The sequence below is a fragment of the Octopus bimaculoides genome, chromosome 12 (genome assembly GCF_001194135.2).
Source record: "Octopus bimaculoides isolate UCB-OBI-ISO-001 chromosome 12, ASM119413v2, whole genome shotgun sequence".
NCBI lineage: Eukaryota > Metazoa > Mollusca > Cephalopoda > Octopoda > Octopodidae > Octopus > Octopus bimaculoides.
Window position 1 is genome coordinate 2965323 of NC_068992.1, and position 22500 is coordinate 2987822.

General features: G+C 34.5%; 1 protein-coding gene across 1 annotated transcript in view; it reads left to right on the forward strand.

Annotated features, from left to right (window-relative positions):
- Positions 1-22500, forward strand: part of LOC106876447 (muscle M-line assembly protein unc-89) — a 351593-nt gene that overhangs the window by 273464 nt on the left and 55629 nt on the right. The window contains exon 8 of the mRNA XM_052972242.1: positions 21835-21882. Coding sequence (XP_052828202.1) covers positions 21835-21882 — 48 coding nt within the window. The remainder of the gene's footprint in view (positions 1-21834; positions 21883-22500) is intronic.

Sequence of the window (22500 nt, forward strand, 5' to 3'; positions counted from 1 at the left end):
GTCGCCTTTATATATATATATTTATATTTATATATTTATATATTTGATCCTTTATATTGAACACTCAATATTTCATCTACATTCAATACTTTCTTTCATGGTGCCATCCATTTTTATTTTATTTTATTTTATATTGTATATTGTATATCATATTATATATTGTACATTCCATATTCTATACCCCACATTAGTTCTGCAGGAATATAAATAAAACATAAAAAACAGACAGTGTTGGAACTCTTTTAAGCAAAATAATATATTCCTCTATACACAATCATACAAAAAAACCCATTTTTTGTATTTATTTTTACTCGCATATATATATATATATATATATATATATATATACACACACACACACAATGGGCTTCTTTCAGTTTCTGTCTACCAAATCCCCTCACAAGGTTTTGGTCAGCCCAATGCTATAGTAAAAGATACTTGCCCAAGGTGCCGCGCTTGTGGAACTGAATCTGGAACCATGTGGTTGAGAAGCAAGCTTCTTACCACAAAACCACACCGGCGCCGATGTTGGCATATATCATTCCGAGAATACTTTTTTGGTTCTTGTTTCAACCCCAAAACATAATTAAAAAGACTTAAAAGTTACAATCAATATCAACACCATGTTTAATAATCATTTTTTACTTTATTCTTTTAAAACTGCTCTAAAAAAAATAAATAAGCTATTAAATCTGATGCAGTACCTTATTAAAAAGTGAACTGAGGTGATTAAAATGTGTGTGTGAAGGGTGTCCTGTGAATAATAGTTGCTACAGTCATATGTCAGGAATTTTCTTAGATTTACCAATGTTGGTAAAGGGGAATCATTTTACCACTCTCTCTCTTTTTCTATCATTCAAGTTTTTTTTTTCTAATTTCTTATTTATTTCTTTGCAGTTTTCTTTATTTGTCTCTAAATTTAGTGGTAGTCTTTCAATTAAAGGTTACTAAAACACACATAAAAACTTTCAAATGTTCCTTTAACTTGTTGGAAATATATTGATCTTTAGCCATAGTGAAAGCTTTCATTATTCAGCTCCAACCATCAGTGTACCCAAAACATTGTTTTTGCTGCAATAATAATAATAATAATAATAATAAATGTCCTGATGTAGTACCAGGCTTTGGCTCTCATGGCTTCTGGTCTTAATTGATTGGAAGTGTTATCATGTACATTGCTTTGTCTTGGTATAAAAAGATGGGATACAACAAATATTCTACACAATACCACAGATTTGCTTGTCAGTTGTTTGACCTTAACCAGTTGAGCATGTCCCTTAGTGGCTGACGATATGTGCATCTCTGATCATGAGCAGAAGTAGTGGGGGAGCATCATAGCCATGTGTTGAGAGGAATTCTTTGGAATTTGGATACTTCACTTCTGGAAACACGGGTGTTTCATTCATTATCCTTAAACAACCACACTTTTCATTACATACTGTAGAGTATCTCTGTTCCATTACTGAATGTTATTCAAAGTGTCAGCATTTACAAATGGGAAAAATGATCAACAATTTATTAATTATGTATACAAGAATTTCAGGTGGTATTTTTGTCTTTTACTTGTTTCAGTTATTAGACTGCAGCCATGCTGGAGCAGTCCTGAAGAATATTTAGTTAACGGAATCAACCCCAGTACTTGTATTTTCTTTTAGCCTGGTACTTATTCTATCTGTCTTCTTTGTCAAACTGCTAAGTTACAGGGACATAGAACCGGCCTCAGTTGTCAGGTAGGGGAGAAACAAACACTGACACACATATACATATGTACAATGGGCTTCTTTGAACTTTTGTCTTCCAAAGTCACGCTCAAGGCTTTGTTGGCACGAGTATATAGTAGAAGACACTTGCCCGGGGTGTCACACTGTGGGACTGAACCCAGAACCATGTGGTTGAGAAACAAACTTCTTACCACACAGCCATGCCTGCACTTATATTTATATTCATATAGTTTTCCACTATTTTTCTGTTTTTGTCTTTTTTCTTTTCTCTTTGTCCCTTTGAACTCTTTTGAATTAAACTACTCCTTCAGGACAAAACAGTTCTATTTTGATTGGTTTTACATTTATCAACACATTCTGAGAATAAGAAAGAGTTCTGAGATCTTGGTGTCAATACTGGGAGAGTATTGTAGTAGCTGAGAGAAAATAAATATTTGTGAATAAATAAATATTTTGTAAGCCGTCTTTAGCATACTAAATTCCTTTGGTTTTTGCTGTAATTTTATTTGTCGTGTTTTTCAGATAACTTCTTTCCAATCTAAGTCCTGTCTTGACTGAATCTCACAAATATTTACAAATGGCAATGAATATGTTTCGACATGTTGAAGTATATTGCATTACTTGGTGTCATTGAAACTTTCACTTCTAAAAACTTTCCTTTATTAAATGTTCCCTTGGGTAACTACTGCCACAATAATGGCTTTGCTTTTATTAATGTCTTCAGAAATATGTTATATTATGACTATGGGAAGCAAGTGGTTCCACAGAGTTACAGACCAACCTTTTCAAATCTCACTAAATCAGCTCCAGAATCAATATTGAACCAACTGGGGTCAAATCAAACATTTCCCCTTTAAATACATGGAGGTTAATTAACAGAACATTATTCTAAATTATGGTATTCATTCCTCTATGATCATAGTGATGTCAAAGGGAATATTCCAATATATTTCCTTTATCTCTTTATATCCACTTCTTATGTCTGTGCAAATGGTTTGGTTTTTGATAGAACAAATGGTTTTATAGCTGGATACCATTTCTGTCTTCCCTAAACTAGGACTATAATCTGTTTTGCCAGTCAGGAAACCTGAGTGAGACCAGCTGAGCCGATCATCCCTGGGGCACAACACATTGCCTTTAAAGATGATTGAACTTTGAGTCAGTTATGGATGGCTACGAATAAATACTGAAAATTTATGGACCTGAAGAAAACTTTTAACAACATTCTCCTACCCCACATATAGAAAAATACTGATAATCATACATACAGGTATGGCGTAATGGTTAAGAGCACAGGCTAATAACCCCAAGATTCCAAGTTCGATTCCAAGCAGTGACCTGAATAATAATAATAATAATAATAATAATAATAATAATAATAACAATAATAATAACAACAACAATAACATCGAAAAAATACCTTAGGTATGAGAACCCAGGTTCAAAATTTCCCCCAAGACACCCGATGAAGGCTGGAGGGTATATCAACCGAAACGTTGTGTTAACAACAAACAAGATGAGGACAAATATCCGTCAAATGTGAATGATGTAAATAATGTACTCTATATTATTATCTTGCTAGCAATTGAATGTGGGGAGCTGGCAGAATGGTTAGCACACTGAGAAAAATGCTTAGCAGCATTTCATCCATCTTTGCGATCAAAGTTCAAATTCCACCATGGTCAACTTTGCCTTTCATCCCTTCAGTGTCGATGAAATAAATACCAGTTAAACACCGGGGTCAACGTAATCGATTGATCCCTTCCCCACAAAATTTCGAGCCTTGTGCCTATAATAGAAAGGATTATTCTGTGAGAAATTATTACAATAAGCATCTCTTTCCATGTTTAAAATTTAAAAAAAAAGCTCAGAATCTGAAGACAACTTTTCTCAATCAGAATGGATTTAATTGTAAGATATTAATATTAAAGCAGAAAAAGAAAATACTTAATACCTGTGTGTGTGTGTGTGTGTCTGTCTGTCTGTCTGTGTGCATGCATGTGTTTGAGTGTGTGTGAATGCATTTCTTAGGATTTAAGAAACTTCTATAATTATTATTCAAGTTTGTGTGTGTGTGTGTGCGTGTGAATGCATTGCTTAGGATTTGGTTTGTTATTCAAGTTTCATTAATGCTGGTCAAAGAGATCAACTGATTGCCATCTGTTGACCTGAAACTCATGGTCTTAGACTGTAATTTATAATCCTAACTTCCCCCTCCTCCTCCTTTCACTCACCCTTCCCTCCATTCCTCTCTATTTCTATAGTAACCAACCATTATTATTATGCTTACATTCCTGTGTCACGTGGATCTGAGTACAGGGACATCACTGCCATTCTCCTTCATCATTTATCATTTTCGTTCCAAGGCTCAACACGCTCAGATAACACCACTACCTCCAGATCCCTGATATTCCTCAGTCCATCTGGTACCATCTTTCATCTGCTCACAGCAATTCTCTCACCAGTTTTGTATTCTTCATTCTCCTATACAGCTATATCAGTGTAGTCGTGTCTGTTAGAGATGACAACAAGTCACTTTCTCATCTCCTTTTTACTTCTTCTTCTTCTTCTTCTTCGTAAAAGACATCTAACAATCCGTGCTGAACTTGTATATCTATGCAACTTTCTTGCTGAACAATACTCAGAACTACACTGGTTGTGTAATGTTACTTTACATCATAACTGAATTTTATTTTTACCAGTGAGTAAACAACCCAAAATTATGAACCATTGAATACAATTTTTTTGCATTTACTTCTATTATCTCGAGTCCAGATCTTAGTGACATCACCTCAGCTTTTACTTTTCTGGGTTTTCCTAACATACATTAAAATACAAAACTGAATTTCCTTCAGTTGACTATGTCCTCTTCTATGCAAAATAGCTTTGTGGTTAATTAAAATAAACAATATACTTAATCACTTGCAGTTTAAACTGAATTCATTATTATTATTATTATTATTATTATTATTATTATTATTATCATTATTATTATTTAGTTTCATTATTCAGATAATAGTTTTATTATTATATGATTTTGTTACTGTTTTGTTCTGTAATTATGTTTCCCCTGTGCTGGGTTAATTAAGTGTTTGTTAATTAAGTATCAATGGTTAACGTCTTTCATACATTCACACAAAATACAAGAAATTTCTCTCACAAACTAATATTGAAATATGTTTACATTTTTATAACAATATTTTTTTTATGAGTTAAAGAATAAGTTCAAACTCAAACTTTTGTTTCTTATTCACGTATTATAATCTAATACATTCATATTGCATTTTTGTCTCTCTCTCTCTTTCTCTGTTTCTGTTTCTTTTCTAAGATTCGGTGCTAAGCCCTGCTACACTGTTCAATTGTAACTAGATTAGTATTGACTGATTATTCAACCTTTTTACATCTGACTTTAATCTTTTACAGCTTATGCTAATGCGAATCAGACAGATATATTTTCTGGAGTAAAAAAGACAAAGTATGCTGGATTTAGAGAGGATTTGCGAGTTTTGTTAAGTTTGGAAAGCATAAGTAATATTTTAGCATCACTCAGTCATGTGACATTTCGATAGGCATTCACTGAAGAACTGGCTTCAGACTCTAAAGATTTAACCGCAGACTAAGTGTTTTGTATTAGTTAGAGAAAGAAAGAGGGATGTTTATGGTCTTTTGTGTCCTGGGAGACTGTGAGGACAGATGAGAAGGAAAATATAGAAGTTATAAAGAGATGACACAGGTCTGAGGGTAGAAAGACTGAGTAAAGTGTTTGCTGTGGGAAATGTGATTCAGCAGAGTGGCATGGCTGGAGAGACATAGCAAGAGTGTTGATTTATTTATTAATTTGAATTCTTTTACCCCCCACCTCTCTCTCCGTATGTTGTCAAGTAATAATAATAATAATAATAATAATAATAATGGTAGTGGTACCAATAATTGTCAGAGACCTGGGAACAGTGAGTAAAAATCTTGAGAAGAACATGGAACAAATAGGGGCTGCAATAAGGGTGGAGAACTTGCAGAAAACAGCACTGCTTGGAACCGCTCGGATACTCTTGAAAAATAAGAGGTGTTACCTTAGTTCACTGGTAGAGAACAGCTGATACTGTAATACATCTCCAGTGTTAGAAGCTGTGCAAAGGCAATAATAATAATAGTAATTCTGGATGGCATCCAAGGTTATTGAATGAAGAAGCTGAGAGGGTTCCACGAAAAGATAGCAGAACTGCTGGATGACAAAAGGAAAGACATTGATATGTGTAAAGGATATTCAAAAAGGATGACATTGTATCCAGCTTTTGACCAATAACATGCTTTCCGTTAAGGCGGAAACTACTGTCAGGTCTTTTGGCCAGTGAACTGTATGAACACCAAGTAAAAAGTGGGTTGCTATCTACTGAAGAGAATTGGGTATCAAGAGGAACCACATGTGTTCTATAACTGATGTTGTGTGTCTCTTTAACTGGTGAATAGTCAAGAAGCAAGATGAAAGAATAGACATATAAGATCCTCTCAAATATGAGATAGCCCAACTATGGAAAATGAAGAAGGTGGAAGATAGTGCCAATTATCGTTGGATCATTGGAGACAGTATCAGAAGGCACCAAGAGGAATATAAAGGAAATTATAATAGAGTGCCCAGTAGAGCTATTAGAAAAGTTTTACCTCCTTGTCATCAGAAAAGTATAAGATAGTTGAAAACAACTGATAGCATGGTGCTGTAGGCTTCAGGTAGCAGGCTTGCTATGCATGCAAGGCTCCATGAGTTCCAACAAAACCCGAGTTAAAATAATAATAATAATAATGAGGATTTTTTTTGGTTCTAAAAATAATTTCTTGATTTCATAGATAGCAACAAGAACACTGATTTGGGGGAGAAGTTTTGTTGATTAGAGATAATTAATTAGATCAATCCTCAAGTACTTCACAGAGAAGGATAAAAGATGAAGTCGACTCTGGTAGGATTTATCGTGAGAATGTAAAGAGATATGTAAATGCATTTTGTCTGGAGCACTCTCAGTTTTCCTACTCTATCATACTAATAATAATAATAATAATAACAATAATGATAATAATAATGATAACAACAGTATTAGTAATAATGATAATAATAATAATAATAATAATAATAATAACAGTATTAGTAATAATAATTATAAAAGAGATATGACAAGGTTGCAACAATCATCCCTTGACAAATTTGTGGAAAGAATTATGGATTAGAAACATTTGGCAGTATGGTATGGCCATAAACCAGAATACATCTTTGAGAACAATTGTGTGAAGAAAGTGTGGGATATGAAACTTCAAAGAGATAAGCAAATAGAACATTCCTGGCCAGATATTGTCAAAGAGAGAAGTGTGTTGTTTAATTGATATTTCTTGCCTGTTTGATACAGGAATGGCAAATAAAGAATGTAAGACAAATAATTCTAGGACTTAAAATACAAACTTCAAAGAATCTGGAATTGCTGTAAAGTTATCATTATCCCAATTGTAGTCGGAAGCTTAGGAAACGGTTGCAAGAAGTTTGAATGGTTGGTTGATGATGTGAGGTCTGAGATGAATTTCCTGACTTTAGAGAAAAACCTGTTTTCTTAACACAGTGGGGAATATCAGATACATGCTTGATACCTAAGGTTGTGGGATACAACTAAGTATCTTGGAATCCAAATATCAGCAGAACACTTACAAAGTACTGAGTGAAATAATGATGAAATAATAATAATAATAATAATTTTTTTTTTTAATAAATACATTAGGAAAATGGTGAGCATGTAATCGTTAAATGTTTCTTTAGCCAGTAGATAATGAGAAGCTGAAAATGTTGTTGTGCCTGTTGGAGTGTTGTTACTCCTGCTGGCAACACAATCGTCAACTCTATCTGGTGGTCATTACCAATCTGTTTATCTCTTCATTTGCTCTCTTTCACTAAAATATATCCTGCCTTTGCAAAGTACTGCCGCTCTATCTTGCTCTTGTTATGGACCACACAGGTAAGTCAGTTTCAAATATGGAAATATTTTTCAACTTGATAAAATTTTTTTTTTTCCTTCATTTAGTTTTTCTTGCTGAGTTTGATGGGTATGGGCGAATGTGTATATATATATATATATATATATATATATATATATATATATATATATATATATATATATATATATATATATAGTTTAATGTGTTAACCTGGAAAGTCAGTTGAATTTTCAACAGTTTGTCTTTCATATTTTCTATTATCAACTTCACTATTGAATTTATATTTCTACAGTCTGGTCAGTGTAACACCTCAAATAATAAGTGATCAATTGCCAGCAGATCTATCATAATTCTTAGTCTCATAAAAATCTTTCACCTTACAAACTCTCAAGCAAGAAGAAACTTCAAGGCATTTTAACTGATTTCTCTTGTTTTTTGCTTTCTAACATTTTCAATTCAGGATCTGCTTTAACTGCTGTTTCCACTTAGTCGTCTGCAAATAAGAAAATAATATAAATCTTGTTTTGTCCTGATAGAATTTTCACTTCACACTAGAGTCTTCCACCCTATGATAATATATAATGTGTTTCTAAATCATTAAATTGTCAGACTTTAAAGAATTTTCTTTCAGTTTTCCTTAGTAAATTTCTGATCCACATCTCAACTCTGTTAAATATCTTCTGGAAATATATCGAAATGCACAAAATCATATTCTTTTTTGCCTTCTGGATGTATTTTCCTTCTTTCTCATGAAATACATGTAAACCAATAAATCCATATTACATATGTCTATGTGTGTGTGTATATGTGCGTGTGTGTTATATGTGAACACAGAAGAATTAAGTTTAGAATCTACAGCAATGTTACTCTGCTTGTTCACATGCTTATGACTAGATTTTCCTTCATATATATGAGGTGGCTTCAAAAAGTTCCTGGACTAGTTCTGTATCACACCAACAGATGGCAGCACATGGTTGTGTGCACAGTGAGAGCCAGCAGAGACCTTCATGAGGTAGTGTGTTGAGTGACATTGCTGCATTTACTTCGTAAGTTGTGAAATTTGTGTTGTTATGGTCATGTGTATGCTGTAGTCTGCGATTTTGTCATGGACAGGAACAAAGGGCCAATCAATGTGAAATTTTGCATTAAACTTGGGAAGTCTGCTACAGAGAAATTGAGTGTGCTTTGACCAGCTTACAGCAACAAGGCTATGGGTCACATGCAATGTTCCAAGTGGCATGGATGCTTCAAAAATGGAAGAACATCCCTGGAAGACAATGAACAATCTGGAAGACCTGCCACAAGCATCACCCCCGGAAATGTGGTATTGTGCATCGAGGGTTCATTCCCCAGGGCCAGACCATCAACTGAGAATTCTACTGGAATATTTTGAAGCATTTGATTGAGGACATTCGGTGGAAGCAACCGGATCTGTGGTGCACAAAGAATTGGATTCTTCATGATGACAGTGTTCCCTGTCATCAAGCTCTCCTCACTCATGAGTTCCTCGTCAAAAACAACATGGTATCACTTCCCCCCCCCCCTCATTCACCAAACAGAGCACCTGTGATTTCCATCTCTTCACCAAGATGAAAAAGCAGATTGAAGGTCACTATTTTAACACTGTTCTCCGGATCCAGACCAAATCACAGAAGGTCCTTGACTCACTTACAGGAAGCGACTTCCAGGCCGGATTGCAAAAGTGGCAGGAATGGTGTGTAAGGTGACTACTTCAAAGAAGATGAGGTTAGAACTTAAGAAATATTTATCACCTGACAAGATATGTCTGCACCACTGGGTACTCCTGAACCAGTTTTTGTGTCCCACAAGAGGAGTCGATGCTAGATTTGTCTAAACAATTGTTGTGACTAATAATATATTCTCGTATATTCTATCTTCTGTCTTTCATTTGTTATATATATATACATAAACATGTATATATATATATATGTGTGTATATATATATATATATATATATATATATATATATATATATATATATATATATATATATATATATATATATATATATAATACGAAATGGGAAAGAATGCAAAACATCCAGACAGTTAGGTGATACAAAAAAGGGACAACAAAATGATACAAAGAAAACAAGGACGAGTCATTTGGAGTTCTCTTTCCTTTACAGCTTGACGCCAGTGACGTCAGGAAGCGAACTCACAACCTCAAGATTGTAAGCTTGATGCTCTAATCACTGAGCTATGCACCTTCATGCACACAGATATATATTAATTAATAGTGATGATATGACAACAAAAGAATGAACGAGACTTCGATATTATGTAAACAGAGGAATTTATCTGTAATATAATATATATATATATATATATGAAATGGCACTTTATTCCATTTCATTAATAGTCTAATTAGTTGCAAGACAAATCTTAAGTCATTATCCAACATATTTAATTATATTAAATATACATATTTATCTTTATATCTGTAGATCGTTAAACCACTTGCTCTCTTTTGCAATCTGTCTGTGTGTCTGTCTCTCTATCTGTTGTCTAATCTTATGTAATTTAATCTACTCTGTTGTGAGATACATGTATGTATGTGTGTGTGTATGTATATATACATATATATATATATATATATGTGTGTGTGTGTGTATGTGTGTGTGTGTGTGTGTGTGTGTGTGTGTGTGTGTGTGTGTGTGTGTGTGTGTGTGTGTGTGTGTTTTCCTTTTTCAAAATAAGTTCTGTTTTAAAATCTCTAATTTCTTTCTGTGATTGAAACTAAGCAATAAAATGTGTGTCATAGAAAATCAAATCCCCTCTCTAGACATGAGAATTATTTATAAAGCTGGCAGAATGTAAGAGAGGGGCCAACAGGGAAATATGCCAACAGAGTCAAAACATTAGAGTTGCTATTTTGTTTTTAAGATCAAATCAAGCAGGAGAAATGGTATTTACTGGAGAATTTACAGAACTGAATTTCTTTTGGATGTGATACAATAATTGTTTGTAAAACAGTCCAGCGATGGGAATTTCAACACCTAGAAATATAATCTACTTTGCTTGCTGACATAAAACAATTATTCATAACTATTAAGATTATTTTACATTTTTATTTAATATACGATGCAGTTTTGGTCTTCCTACATTACAATCTACCACAAAACTAGTAAACTAATATCAATCCTTCTCTTTTCTTTATTCGTTCTCTCAACTGACGCCAACATAATTAAACACTTGAATGGCTTAGTTGCAGTTGTAACTTTGACTGTAAAACATCTTAAACTGTTAAATACCAGGCTGAGTCAGCTATTATAGCTCTCTTAATTTACTTAAATGTATTCATAATCCATTTTCAATAAGATTTCTCCTTTCTTTAACATTCTCTATGTGTGATGCGTGTGTCCGTTAGTCACATAAACTAGTTATGGCCAACTGATATAAAATTCCACTGTTTGGCTTTAGTTCTACTTATGTGAAACATATATTGCTACAATGTAGAGATACATGTACTAAAGTAGAATTCTTTAGATTTACGATGAATCAAAATATAATATATTTATAAATAGGTGCAGGAGTGGGTGTGTGGTAAGTAGCTTGCTTACCAACCACATGGTCCCGGGTTCAGTCCCACTGCATGGCACCTTGGGCAAGTGTTTTCGACTATAGCCTCGGGCCGATCAAAGCCTTGTCAGTGGATTTGATAGATGGGAACTGAAAGAAGCCCGTCATATATATATATATACTCTTTTCTCTTTTACTCTTTTATTTGTTTCAGTCATTTGACTGCGGCCATGCTGGAGCACCGCCTTTAGACGAGCAAATTGACCCCAGGACTTATTCTTTGTAAGCCTAGTACTTATTCTATCGGTCTCTTTTGCCGAACCGCTAAGTGACGGGGACATAAACACACCAGCATCGGTTGTCAAGCAATGCTAGGGGGACAAACACAGACACACAAACACACACACATATACATATATATATATATACACATATATACGACGGGCTTCTTTCAGTTTCCGTCTTCCAAATCCACTCACAAGGCTTTGGTCGGCCCGAGGCTATAGTAGAAGACACTTGCCCAAGGTACCACGCAGTGGGACTGAACCCGGAACCATGTGGTTGGTAAGCAAGCTACTTACCACACAGCCACTATATATATATATATATATATATACATATGTGTGTGTGTGTGTATATGTTTGTGTGTGTGTGTGTGTTTGTCCTCCCCCCAACATCACTTGACAACCGATGCTGGTGTGTTTACGTCCCCGTAACTTAGAATAAGTGCTAGGCTTACAAAGAATAAGTCCTGGGCTCAATTTGCTCGACTAAAGGTGGTGCTCCAGCATGACCACAGTCAAATGACTGAAATAAGTAAAAGAGTAATTATTCTTTTGTGTTGTGTTGTGTTGTGTTGTGTATTCTGTCTATATTTTTTCATTTCTTTTACATCCATTATTTCATGCTAGCATGGGTTAGATGACTGTATTTTCAAGGCATCATTTTATAGCCAAATACCCTTCCTGTCTTTAACACTTGCCTATTTTTCAAGTAAGGATCTTGTATCTCACATGTCTCCAAATCTGCAAAGCCAGCAGACGATTTTGTTGACATGAGAAATAGCAAGAGCTTTTGTGCTTATAGATTGATATTCAGAGAACATGTAAACAGATGCTCAGAAACAAACACATACAATGGGATTCTTTCAGTTTCTGTCTATTAAATCCACTCAGAAGTTTTGGCCAGGACTAGACTGTAATAATATACAATTGCCCAAGGTCCTGTGCAATGGGTGTGTAACAAAAATCACATGGTTTGGAAGTGAGCTTGTTAACCAAAACAAAAATATTCCTGCATCCATAACACACACACACATATACATACATGCACACACACACACGCACACAATGAGAGAGGAGGGGAGGAGAGTGAATCTTAAAAGAGTATATTTTGAAGATAGTCTTTCAACATTAAATATCTCCAAAAGATTCATACTGTTGCATTCAGTTGCACTTATAATCGTAATCAATTCATAATGGATTAGGCTGTTGAGTGTTCAAACCCAACCTAATCTTTCACTTTGTTTTCTTTTTAATTACATCTTGGTTCAATTATCATGAGCTTAATTGTATGTTTTTATTTTATTTTCATTGATATATATATATTCATTTAAAATCGTAAACCTGTCCATTCATAAACTGTATATCTCTCAAGCCCCTCCTTTTTTTTTATCTTTAGAAATTTGTCTTTTGCACTCCACTTTATTTTGTGGCACTTAAGGAACAAGTTTCATATTTTTGTATTTCTTCAAGCCTCTGTGACTAATTAAAGATAAACTACTACTACTACTACTACTACTACTATCAGTGTGGTGAGCTCACATAACCATTAGAACTTCAGAAAAAATGCTTAGTGTCATTTCATCTGTCTTTACATTCTTAGTTCAAATTCCATGGAGATCAGCTATGCCTTTTATCCCTTCAGGGTCAATAAAAATAAGTACCAGTCAGACAATGGAGTTCGTGTTACCACCTAGCCTTTTCCCTCCATATTTCAAGCCCTGTACCCACAGCAGAAAGGATTATTATTATTATTATTATTATTATTATTATTACTTTATCAGTTTATTGTGCGACAATCATAGCTAATATAATAGTAATGAAAAACTTTAACTCTGTTGAGTCAAATTGTTCTTCACAATAACAAAGGGACAAATAGGCCATACCCATCATGAATTATTTTTGACTTACGCAAACATACAAATATACGGTATCATAGAATGTGTGCATATACCCATATACAAACATACATACATTTACATTTATATATATATATATATGTGCTCAGAGACACACAAACATGGATCTAACTACATATATGCAAATTTGAGTATACATATATAAGCATTTAAATGCCTAACCATACATATGTCTCCATACACAATCATATTTACAAAGATATGCATCTATATATATTATAAATATGAATACAAGTAACCAAGCTGGAAAATGACTTGAATACCCTTAATAAATACTTATAGCAACATATTTTTTCAATCTTTACTTTCCCCAAAACACAGGTTAAATTCTTGAAATAGATATCAAATAACATCAGAAGCAAACTTCAGTTGGACATCTGCTGGCTTGCTAACCTTTCATCTACTGACAATCTTTGTGAACCCTAAAACACAACAATAACCGAATTTCTATACTAACGATCTCGTGGTCTGAATCTGATACATCTAAAGTAAATGTGTCTGATTAAAAAGTTATTTAATGCTTGACTGAACTCTGAACAGTTATGCAACTCCCACTTCAAACAATAAAATCTCTCAGTAATATCTTTCTATCAGCACTCATCCTATAAACAGACTTGCCTCCTACTTTTCCCTATCACACTGTTTACATCTACTTTTCAGGTGTACAAACTCAATTATCCAAACTCCAAACTCCAAACTCAATTACCATTTCACATAGCTCCACCTACCCCAGAAAAAGCAACTTACCAGAGACTATACAAAGCCAAGAAAAACTCAAGTGTACCAGTATCTAATGAAGGCTAGCAGGCCAAAACTTCAAAATCACAGTCACCCTTCTTCTTCTAAAAGTATAATGTGTGTGTGTGTGTGTTGGCGTATCTGAACAGTGTTAGTCTCTACCTGTTTTAAATACCCATCTTATTTCAAAAGTCTTGATAATGGCTTCATGAGTTTGTGGCTCAGAAAGAAACAAGAAAAAGAAAATAACATATATACATGTGGTATCAGTGGTGGTGATAGTGGGAGTCATGGATCACCATCATTTGACAATAAGGATCCAATTAATCAACTGGATTTCTTGGTCCTGAATTAACGTCAGTATGATTGAGCATTCCACAGAAATGCATAGCCTTATCATTATTCACCACCAGAATCAGCCACATTCACTGCCAAAATCAGCCTCACACATTGTCTGTGACAAGCCTCTACCTTTTCGATTATGGATACATCCAACTGATGAGCTTCTGTATAGTTTCCATCTGTCCAGTTTCACTCACAGTGTAAGGATCGACCTGTACTATAGGAAATGATCTTTGACGAAGCTACATGTGATTACTTTGGACCCAGGTTTTTGTAGTTGCAAAGTAAAATTCTTAACCATTTAGTCAGACTGCACCTACAAGTTATGTGTGTGTGTGTGTGTGTGTATCAACATCCATGTATCATCATCATCATCATTGTCATCATTTTAGATCAATTTTCCATGCTGGCATGGGTTAGACACTGACCGTATCCAACAGCCTTGAGGTCCCTGTCTTGCTCCAATGTCTCCATTTGGCATGTGTTTTGTTCCTGGATGCCCATCCCAAAAAGCTTAACCATTTTACAGAGTGTGTAGGGTAATATTAGGGATTAGTTTGAAGGAAGGAAATGGTGATGAGGTAAATTGAGTTGGTAAACCAAGTGATGGGTTGGGTCAGTCCACTGGCCATTCATGCTTGGGTTGGACAGTTCTTCAAGAACCAAGAAAGCTCTTGTTGGTATTATACAGGTTTTATTGTCTCAGATGGTCTTTACCCTGTTTCTCTCCCATAAGAATAAAATTGTCTATGTATACATAAATTCAATTAGAGGTTTAATTAGCCTCATAAAGGGATGGTATCATCCAATGAATTACTGGTTTAATACCTAATATTTGTTGTGAATAATAATATTCATAAAACAATAGGTTTATTTATAAACCATGGTTTATAATCATTCAAAAGAAACAAAGAAAATGGAGATATAAGATTTAATAAAAATTTATCTGCAAAAATCAAACATAATTTCTTACAGCTGTTTCAATAGCAATTATTAAAATCATTATATTAGGCAAAATCTCTTCAGAGGGGAAGAAAAAAGATATACCATTAGGTTTTTGTAAGGGTTGTATTTGATGATTCTAAAATAGAATGCTTAAAAACATAATGGTATATCCTTTTTCTTCACCTCTGAAGAGATTTTACTTAATATAATGATTTTAATAATTGCTGTTTGCAGATAAAATTTTACTAAATGTTGTATCTCCATTTTCTTACTTTATTTTGAATGATTATAAACTGTGTGTGTATATATGTATATGCGTGTGCAAGTGTGTGTATATATACATATATATGTGTGTGTGCATGTTCTCTTCTATTTTGAATTATCTAAAGTCCTCCTGTAAGGAAGAAGTTGGTTTTTCCCAAAGATATAAAGTTTCATTGATGGGACGTAGGTAGCAAAAACAAATTCACATCCTGAGATTGAGAAATGTCTTGCATATTTTGATTGTTCCACTTACAGATTGTATTTGTAATACGCATGTTAGCTGGTTGGTTTCTTTTCCCAAAAACCCTAATTTTTCCAAATTGTCACTTACACATTTACTAACATAACTATGTGTACCAATTATTATTGGTATAAATGTGAATTTATAATCTGGATATAGAAGTTGAAGGTTTCAAAGCATTTCTCCATAGTAATCTTCTTTCCCTTTCATCTCGGAAGGGATATTCACATCAGCAAGACAGCTGACCTCTACTATGGTACATACTTTTTCTGTGCCCGAAACAAAAATATCTGCCCTGTTATGTTTGCACTTGGTTTTAATTCTGATGAAAATATTTTACCAATATTCCTTGTATTGAAGTTTGTGTATGTATTGAGTAACAGGCCAATTCTCTGTATTCATCCCAGAACAGTCATTTTTTGGTTGGTTTTGTATATTGTTTTAGTGAAAACATCATGTCACATAGAGAGTTAATAACTTGATGACATTTTTGCGCAGGTGTTGATGTCTTCCACAAAAATCTGACCTAATCTACTTTCTCGATTGTATCTTGGGGCTGCGTGGGCTTCCCTCTCTTTTGTTCATTATGTATTTAGTAGCAATCTCTTGTTCTTGGGTTCCAAACGCATCCCCTTTGAAGTGTGATGTGAGAGCAGCTGCATGTCCAAGAAAAGTAGCACCTCATATCAATATTAGTATTGTTCTCAAGTCTTTGGAAAACATTCCCATGCATCATCATCTTTTGATGTGGTGAGCATTTCATATCCAGGCCTTCATTGGGGTAAGTTAGTCCAACTGTTTTAGGATTGCATGGGAGGGTGTCAGGACGTTGTTCTCTTCACTTTTTAGTTCTGGGTTTATATATTCATTTTCACTGCTATTCTTCAGCAGGTGCTCCCTGGGAGTGACTATCAGGCAGGCACCTGTAGTCCATCTGCAGCATTGATATCATTGTTTCTGTGGAGGTTTTCAGATGAGGTCAGGGTCCTGTGTGTATTCTATGTTTGTATCAGCACTGGTATTGGAAATGCATTGTGGGATATTGTCTTATTGTAAAAGGAGAGTTCTGACTGCCATACTTTTCTAAATCTGCTGTAATATTCTCAGCTCACTCAGTTTTTATTCACAGCAATTTTGTGCATGTTTTTCATCAATGCCTAGATATTTGTAGCATCCTTTGTGTGGAACAAGAGAGATAGGGAGATCGTTGATGCCCAGGTTCTGGTTTGGGGTACTAATTTTCCATATTTAATAATCAAACACAAACAGTTATTTTGGCCAAATTCCATTCCTATATTGGTTGAAAATATTGTTACTAACTCCAGGTGTTTCTTTTTTTCTTTGTTTTTGTTTTGCTTTTTTTATAATACCGATCTATATTTAAGAGATGAGGAATTATGTACATTATTTACATTTGACGGATATTTGTCCTCATCTTGTTTGTTGTTAACACGTTTCGGCTGATATACCCTCCAGCCTTCATCAGGTGTCTTCGAGAAATTTCGAACCTGGGTTCTCATTCCTAAGATCAAAGTGTATTATTATTATTATTATTATTATTATTATAACTCAGTAGCTGAGTTTCTGTGATTTTTCAACACTTCATTACTGCAGTGATATTCTGTAAAATGGTGCCACTTTGCCTTTCTCCAAAGAAGGCATGTATTAATGGCAAAAGTTCTAGGATATAATATATATTTACAGAAAAGTGAATGGTCTCCTTATGCCAATGTCACTGAATTTAACTCTGTTATGTATTTATGTGTGTGTGTGTGTCTGAAGGTGCATGACATAGCAGTTAGGGCATTTGGCTCATAATCATAAGGTCGTTAGTTCAATACTTGCTGGCACATTGTGTCCTTGAGCAAGACACTTTATTTCACATTGCTCCAGTTCACTTAGCTCGCAAAAATGAGTAGTACCTGTATTTCAAAGGGCCAGCCTTGTCACTCTCTGTGTCTTGCTGAATCTCCCTGAGAAGTATGTGAAGTGGTACACGTGTCTGTAGGGTGCTCAGCCACTTGTATGTTAATCTCATGAGCTGGCTGTTCCTTTGATCCAATCAACTAGAACCCTTATCATCATTGTAACCGATGGAGTGCCAGTTGTATGTATGTATGTAAAGAATAAAAATGGTGAAGAAGACACACTAGAGAGAAGGAATTATAAGCAGCATGCAAACAATGAACTGCCGTCTTTTAAACATAAGTCCAGTGAAAGGATGAGAATGGACTGATGCAGTCAAGTGAAAGATGGAGGAGTCAGAGGTGGGCCATTGAAGTCTTTTATGCATAAATCTAGTGGAGGAATGAGTGTGAACAAATGGAGGAGTGAACAACAGGGTGATGGGTTTGTTCAAATAATATGAAGGGTTTAATGTGGAGCAGTGTTAAACAAGATGTATAATGTGTACTTGGTAGAGTACAAAATATCTTGGTCCTTAAACATCCCTTTAGGATATTTCAGGTCTTCTGCAACATCACGTGTCACTAATCTATACAGTCTTTTGGTCATCTCCTCCATGAGAAATAGCATCTTTAGATCAGCTTCATCACCTCTGCCCAAGTTTTCTTTGGTGTCACTCTTGCATGGTCTCCATTAACTTTGAGTTCTCATCATTTCTTTATGAAGAAATCATCCTCAATATGCACCCTAAGCCCCCATACTAGAACAGCCTTCTCTCCTCTACATAACACCTGATTTCTTTCCCACCTACTTTTTTTTTTTTTTCTCAACACATTTGTATATTGCCCCTAACACACATTAACACCCTACACCCATTTGAACCAGCTGGTTTCATTTCATTCTAGCCTCTGCAAGTCTTCTACATTCATTGCCATGCATCACTGCATTTTTCACATAAGTGTCATATAATCAGCCCTTCATTCTGAGGGAGAAAACCTTTGTTGACAGCAAAGTTAATGGATCATTGAATGTTTTTCAACCCTTGTCATCATTCTTACCCTTGTCATCATTCTTTCTGAACAACCACCTCCTCTGCTAGTTATGTTACCCAGGTAACCAAAGCTGTCCACTACTTCAAGTGAACCAGTCATGCATTTATGAGAGTTTATTTTTGTTGTGCTCTTCATGACTTAGTATTCGGGTGCATCTACTAGATTTAAAGATTGCCTTCATTGTTAGCCTGTCTACAATTCCACTATGCCTTTTGTGTATCTATAGCTTAAAGTTGGTACAGCATAAGGAGTTCCTACCTATTCCTTTTCTACATATTGAGCAATCCCATTTTCCTGGCGATTCCAGTATCCTGTTTTCTTTCCTACTTATTAACATTTTGTTAATTTTACCTTGAGGTTCCTCAATTCTAGGTTTTGCTTCCATATCTGGAATTTCTTCTCTACTTCCTCTACAGATTAAACTCTATGAACTAGATCATCAGCATATCAGATTTCCTAAGAGCAGTCAAACTCTTCTGTGATGGCCAGTAAGACTATGTTGATTAAGAGGCTGAGAACAGCCCTGATGGACGCTGTCTTCACATTAGATTTTTCACTGAACCCATTCTTGACTTCCATTTTACTTACAGAATATTTTTTACATAACTTGTACAGCTTTTACAAACTGTCCCTCAACATCTAGTTTCCTTTGTGACTAATGGATTACAGAGCATAGCACTTTCTTCCAACTCAAGAATGGCCAAATATTGTGGTTAGCTCTTATCTAAGTACTTTTCCTGCAGGTATCTCCCTAAGAGGATTGCATCTCTTGTACATATTCCAGGCATAAAGCCAAGCTGCATTTCCTTGAAGTTAACTCTGTCCCTGATTAATTGTGCTACGACTCATTCTGTGACATTCATAGCCTGATCCAGCAATTTGTTGCTATTGCAAATTCTTCCCTCTAATGCATCTTCTTTGTCCATGCAAAAGTCTATAAGCTTCTGCCATGCCAAATATTGGTCGTGACATCTTCCTGTACTACTTGATTAACTATTCTGGTGACTGTTTCGTAGCCTACCTCTCCAGATATTAAGAGCATCTTCATAACACCACCAGACAGGTCAGCTGTTTTCCCTACTTTCATATCCTATGCAGCTCCTATCCACCACACTGCTGTCAACTCTGGACCCACTGATGGGTGAACATGAAACAGCACCTCTTTATTCCATACATTCCAACATCTCGTAGTAGCACTTTCACAGTAATGGCAGCTGTGTCTTAATTATTTCAAATACACTTCTTTCTAGTGACATCTAGGTTTCTCTCTAACACCTTGTCTTGTAACTCTGAACATCACATGGTTCCAATCCTTGCATAGCAGAACATGTGCAAATCTCATTCTCTTTGACCCCTAGCTAAGTATATGTGATGCCTGACTTCAATTCTAGCTACTTGGTAATGTCCACTACTTCCATGTTCCAAGTTTTCCAAGCCTATCTCTTGGCTTTTATAGCTCTACCTCCCATATCTTTGGTTTGACTGAGATCTAGCACAAGCCACATCTATCTGAACTGTAGCCCTCACCAGGTTATCTTATAAGAACTCTGTGTTAACAACTATGCTATAAGTTTCTTATTCCTCCTTCCTACAGTCACATGCATCAAGTAGAATTTCTGTAACCCTATGGCCAACCACCAGTTGTTTTATTTTTCATGTCTTCCTTCTCCATGTTGTCTACTACCCCTGACTCTACCTAATTCTAAATCTCTAATCTATGTTTGGTAGTGCATTCTTTGCTAGAAAAGTCTTTTATATTTACAATGGTCTGCCTTCTGTATTTCTTGGTGATGATAAAATTGATCTGACTTGTGTGTTTGCCAAATCTGTAGGTGATGAAGCAACTGATTGGCTGGTTTGTTAGATCAGTTGCATCACAGAACTCCAAAAGATCTTTAAACCTTTCTCATTCCTTGTACCAAAGTCATAGCCTCCATAGAACAACACAAAGCAAATAATAATTTTTTTAAAAACACTGTTTTTGCACCCGTTTTCTTTCTTTCGTAAATGTGTGCAATGGTAATCCTAGATGTTTCATATGGAAACTGTTGATTTTTGACTTCTTGTAATCTGATAGCTAAATATTCATCCTAAATGGTTCTCATTTGCAATTTTGTCTCGTACTATTACTTCACTAAAATAGTAATCCTACTTAATATTAAACATAGCCAGGAACAGTTTTCCATATGTGCTTCATTGTAACTATAAAGTACCATTGCTATCACATAATGTTGCAATCTATATTTTCTACACTCTCTGGCTTGTTCCCATCAATAGAGTTGCACAGATCCATACAGTAGCATCACCATTATTCAGTCTTATTCTTTGTTCAGTAATTTTAGTTTTATTAATCTTTTGCCTATATTTTCTCTTAAATTGGCACTTACCTGCATCTACAAGAGAATTGTTCAATCACTTGAAATTAGATGCTCGTTTCATCATAGAATATGTAAGATTTTAGTAAAAGAAAAAGAAAAAAAATCATGGAAATTACTGCTAAATATAAAACAATTTCTGAAACTTTAAAAAAATATATTATGAAAAAGAAAATATATTTTAGACTATCACAAATGTTTTCTTCGGATTTTTAAAACTTATAAAGAAACCAAATAAAATGAAAATATGAGAGTCTTGAAAGAAAGCCATTGATTTGGTAATTTCTAATTCAAATGTGAAACATTTTCTTTAAGATCTGTGCAACTTTACTTTTATTGATGGACAGATGAACACAGAAAATATTTGCTTTACTTTTTTTAGTGAATTATTTATTTATATATCACATTAAAAAAAATGAACTTTTACAAAATCACAAAATTAAAAATCAAAACAAAGACACTTTTTATTTTTATTTATATTCATTTATTATTTTCTATATATACATTTCTATTACCTTTTTTTTTCTTCAATTTTCCAGCTATTGATAACACGAGCGCGTCTGTTAGAAGAAGGCACAACGATGGAGGTGAGTATTGTATTTGCTACTTCAAATCAACAAAAATAGAACCACTAACCAACAATATTTATCATTGGCCACGAATTTAAATTTTCATACAAAAAAAATAAATTTGAATAAATTAATTCAATGAGATGAGTGAATGATCACAATTTTTACCACAACAAAATCATTTTAAAGTAATTCAGAAATCCCTGCTATTTTTGAAGCGAGAATATGAAATACGGAATTTTCTTGTTAACAAAAGAAGGTATTGGAACTATTTATTTAGTCCTTATTTGAATATTAAAAGCAATATGGCTTGTAATGCTGAAGAAGGACTATTTTTATATCTCTTCCAGCCTTATAGTTGAAAAACTAGCCACTAGCAAGTTGGTTTTTAAAACCAATTTCTAATGAATGAAATTCAAAATAAACGAATGAAATCACAAATTTTCATTGGAATCTAAGCTGTCATGGAATTACATACATACATCCACTTCTCTTGTGTATGTGTGCATGTGAATATACATATGTGCAAACGTATACAGATATATATATATATATATATATATATATATATATACCTAAATACACATACATACACACACACACACAGAGAAAGAGACACAGATTTACATAATATGC